Raw genomic sequence first — 4,844 nt, 5'->3', positions numbered from 1 at the left:
GAGAGACGCTTCGGAAATGATAAATGAAGCGGAGAGGGTCCGTGAGCCGACCAAAAGCAGGCACTGGGCCTACTTGTCATCGCACTCACACCCTCAGCAGTAGATGGTTTGTTCTCAGCCGTTAGATACCCAACGGCTATAATTTTGGACCGTTGGATTTCCAACGGTCAAAAAATTTAAAATTCAATTCTACTGTCAGATGACGTGTCAACTTATGGACCGTTAAATTTAAACTCAACGGTCCAGATTTTTCTAACCTTTTTTAGAAAAAAATCAAAAAAATATTTCAAAAGTTATACGTGGGAGGGCTGTCGGATTGCAAAAAAAAAAAAAAAAAAAAAAAAAAAACCAGATTTTTCTTGTTCCTTTTCTCCTTCTTCTTTCTTCTTCCGCCTCATTTAAAAGAAATTTTTCTTAATCAATTAAAGTCGTGATAGCGGTTTATTGTCGGTTTGGGATTTGGGTTTGCAAAAGAGGACGGCGCCATATTAGGCCCAAACGATGGTAGTTTGTGGCTCAAGACAGAAGAGCGTTTCGGACTGAAACTTTTATATTTCTTCTAGGTTAAAATTCTAGATCTGCCACTGAATCTTTTGAACATTTTTTTTTATTTTTTGAAACAAGGTACGATATTCATTAAGCAAACAAAGAATACGTACATCCTAAGGATAGTGTGCTCAATGGGCCTCGATAAAAACCTTGTCGGGGCTTTCAACTCGGTCTAAGGAAAAGAGTGTCCCGCACAAACTGGAAACATATCCCCAAACGAACAATTAACAACAAAAGGCAAAATGACAACTTACAAGCCCTCCTCGACTAATATATCCTGAATCAAATCTGGAGGTTCCTCTAACCACACAATCTCCTGAGAACTACTAAGACCCATTTTAGCAAGTCTATGCGCCGCCTCATTTCCTTCTCGTTGAACATGGTTGACTATCGAGTGCGCCATTTCTGCAAGCAAGCATCTCAAGTGATTAATTATAGGGCCACAAGTTGAAGAATCATCCCCCTGCCCTATCATAGTAGCTATCACCAAGCTCACATCACCCTCAAAATAAATTTGACCATCCTCCGGCCAATGGTTTTGTACTAGCAGCACCGCATAACGAGCAACCAAAAATTCTGCATGTATAGCAGAGGATGGGCTCACGATTGGACCTACAGCAGCTGCCAAAAATTTCCCCAAATGGTTTCTGATTACCACCCCGTATCCCCTCTTGATGTCCATTCTGACGCCATGCCCCATCAAAGTTGCATTTAATCCAATGCTCACCAAGCTTGCGCCACTTCTGGACCACTCAATTAACCTTCTGTCTCCCCGTCTTATGCCATTTGTGGAACTCGTGCAACCAACCCTCTGTTCTAATCATAATTTCATACGGTGATAACGAGCTACCATTCCATATCACATCATTTATATGCTTCCAAATGGTCCAAATCAGCATCAAGCAAAGATCAAACCCATTTAATGGAAAAAGCATGGAAATATTCTCCATCCATTGCATGAATGACATTCGGTTCCCCGTATCCACTCTTATGCCTAAACTACAAAACCACATCGCCCTTGCCATGCTGCACTCTTGTAACACATGTTCCGTTGACTCAACTTGCCCCCCACAAACCCCACACCTCTCTTCACTCGTTACCTAGTGTTTACTGAGATTTAAACGAGCAAGCAATGAATCCAAACACGCACGCCAAGCACAAATTTTCACTTTCCCCGGAACACAGGCATTCCATAATTTCTTCCATAACTTCTCCCCTATACCACTAGAGAAGGAAGACGACCCCAATGCGCCCTCTCCATTAGTTAAAATTAATCCCCGAGCAACATAATATGCACTTCTCACTGTGAACTTACCATTCCATTTGTAATTCCACATCCGACGATCCTTGACATCTCGAATGCTAAGTGGCAACCTTCTAATTAGTTCCACCTCCTCCGGTGAAAAATAATCATACAATAACGGAACATTCCACTGTTTCGGTTCCATCTAGAAGAGGCTACCCACAGAAGCCTCATTGTCCTAGTGCTCCGGTGGTGGGGTTAAAATATGGAGGAAAGACTCACGAGGCACCAAACTATCCCGCCATATATGAATACTTCTCCCATTACCCAGTTGCCATCGATAGCCTTTATGGATCACCAGTCTTGAGGCTGCAATACTTTTTTAAACATTTGAGCTATTGACCTTAACCTCTACATCCAGAAACTCGGACCTAGGGAAATAACGGGCTTTGAAAACCTGGAAAACAAGAGACTCCGAATTCTGGATAAATCGCTAAGCCTGTTTCGCCAATAATGCAAGATTAAAAGCATATAGGTCCCGAAAACCTAGCCCTCCCTCATTCTTAGGCTTACACAACCATTTCCAATTCAACCAATGTATTTTCCGTTTGCCCAAGTCACCACTTCTCCAGAATTTAGCGATCATCATATTCAACTCTTCATAAAACGATTTAGGGAGAAGAAAACATTGCATAGAGTATATAGGCAATGCTTGAGCCACCGTTTTCACCAATAATTCTTGACCTACACTACTCAATAGGCCACCCTTCCAACTTTGCAACTTTTTCCACAACCTATCTTTCACATATGCAAAGGTTTCCTTCTTTGATTGCCGTACTAACACCAGCAACCCCAAATATTTATCATGAAAATCCACCCGCCATATACCAAGACAATCCGCCAATAACTGTTGATTATGACCTGTAAGATTAGGGCTAAATGAGACATAACTCTTCTCCAAATTCATTGCTTGACCTGAAACCATTTAATACTTTCGTTAACACCTGTTTAATTTTCTAACATTCATTAAGAGTCCCTCGTGCAAATAAAAAGTTGTCATCAGCAAAGACCAGATGGTGAATACTAGAGGCATCATGACAGACTTTGATGCCCTAAAGAACTCTATCGATCTCTGCCTTGGTCAATAAGGCTGATAAACCTTCAGCACACATAACAAACAAGTAGGGGGATAGTGGATCACCTTGCCGTATTCCTCTCTTCGGATGCACATAACTAATGGGATAACCATTAAATTTGAAAGAATAAGAAACTGTCGTAACACATAACATAATCATCCTGATCCAACGATCTGAAAAACCCATTCGATGCATCATGGCCTCAAGAAAATTCCATTCCACTTGGTCATATGTCTTGCTAATATCTAACTTCAAAGGCATTAAACCATTAAACCCCGATGAGCGTTTATGCATATAATGAGCAACCTCAGCAGCAACTAAATAGTTATTAGAAATTAAACGCCTCAGAATAAAAGCACTCTGAGTAGGCGAAATAATATGGGGAAGAATAAGCTTCAGCCTATTCGTAAGTACCTTGGCCACAATTTTGTATAAGACATTATACAAACTTACTGGTTGAAGTTGTGTCATCATCGTGGCATCCTTAACCTTGGGAATCAAGGTAACATGTGTGTAGTTAATTTTTCGCAATATTTGCCCTGAAAAAAGCATACTCCTGACCCCTGTTACAAATATCCATCCCAACAACCCTCCAATGTTTTTGATAAAAACTAGGGGACATACCATCTGGACCTGGCGCTTTCGTGGGATGCATTTAGAAGACTGCATGTTTAATTTCCTCATCTGTGAACGAGCAATCAAGAGAATTGTTCATCTCCTCCATGACCAAAGGGTTTACATGGCATAAAATTTTATCAAAGTTTCCTTCCCCATTTGATGTGAAGAGCTTTTGGAAATATGACACCACAACTTCCTCTATTCCGCTTTGATCCTCACGCCAAATCCCGTCATCTTCCATTAACCCATACAAGCTATTACGCTGTTGCCTCCTATTTGCCTTCTGATCAAAATATCTAGTATTACGATCACCCAACTTAATCCAATTCTCCTTCGATCTTTGTCTCCAAAACTGCTCCTCCTCTTCCAGCAATTTATTCAACTTTACCACAAGCTCTTTCTTTTGTTTGATAGTTTCCTCAGTAAACGGTTGGCCTAACAACGTCGTCAATTTATCCTCCACTTCCCGAATCTCTCTTGGACCGGGCCTCACATTGCTACTAGCCCAATTATTTAGCGTCATCCACGTCATTTTAATCTCCTCGGTAACTTAGTACATTGGCAAACCCATAACTGGATGTTCCCACCTATTTCGTACAGCTTCAGAACAACCTTCTTACAAATGCCAAGCTTCCTTGTACTGGAATTGTTTCTTACCTCTCAATGGAGTGCGCCCTGACCAATTAAGCAGTACCGGAACATGATCAGAAGTAGATTTGTTCAAATGTAGCACTTTGAACAGTGGGAAGAAATCTACCCATTCTTGATTACTCAATGCTCGATCCAACCTTACCTTAATGCTACCTTTTCACGTAAATTTATTCCCTGAGAAACTAAGATCAAGAAGCCGGCAATGGTTCACTGCATTACGGAAGCCCTCCATTTGTCTATTATTTCGAATATTACCCCCTTCCTGCTCATTAGCTTGGAGGATTTCAGTAAAATCCCCTATGCATAACTAGGGTTTAGACTCATTGCTGCCAAGGGTCTCCAATAATTCGACTCCCCCGGTACACCCACATCAAAATCAATATGGTTCAAAGAATAAGATCGAAAACATAAATTTATTTCATCCTTCCATAAAACACATAGTCCTCTAGAGTTACCCCTACTATCAACGGTAAAAATACGATCAAAATTAAGCTTTAAACGTAAATGGTTCATGTGACGAGAATTACTTTTTGTCTCGCATAAGACCACTACAGTGGGGTCTTGCTTAGAGATTAAACGTTGAAGTACATGAACTGCCTGGAGGTTCCCAAGCCCCCGACAGTTCCAACTTAGGCAACTTATTGGTG

The 4,844-nt window shown here is 41.0% G+C and overlaps 1 protein-coding gene across 1 annotated transcript; it reads right to left on the bottom strand.

Moving 5' to 3' along the window:
* Positions 1–799: 799 nt before the first annotated feature.
* On the bottom strand, positions 800–1,231 carry LOC125468781. The gene has a single exon (XM_048565238.1). The coding sequence runs from the start codon at positions 1,229–1,231 to the stop codon at positions 800–802; it is 432 nt and encodes a 143-aa protein (XP_048421195.1).
* Between the last annotated feature and the right edge of the window lie 3,613 nt (positions 1,232–4,844).

The sequence above is a fragment of a genome, unplaced genomic scaffold, assembly GCF_019419815.1.
Source record: "Pyrus x bretschneideri cultivar Hongxiangsu unplaced genomic scaffold, Pyrus_bretschneideri_v1 Contig4, whole genome shotgun sequence".
Taxonomy (NCBI): domain Eukaryota; kingdom Viridiplantae; phylum Streptophyta; class Magnoliopsida; order Rosales; family Rosaceae; genus Pyrus; species Pyrus x bretschneideri.
Note: the sequence above shows the minus strand (reverse complement) of the source record. Positions and strands in the feature narration are given on the sequence as shown.

What these genes read in the sequence shown, in the direction of transcription:
- LOC125468781 (XM_048565238.1), bottom strand. Translation starts at nt 1,231, where the DNA reads ATGGACATCAAGAGGGGATACGGGGTGGTAATCAGAAACCATTTGGGG.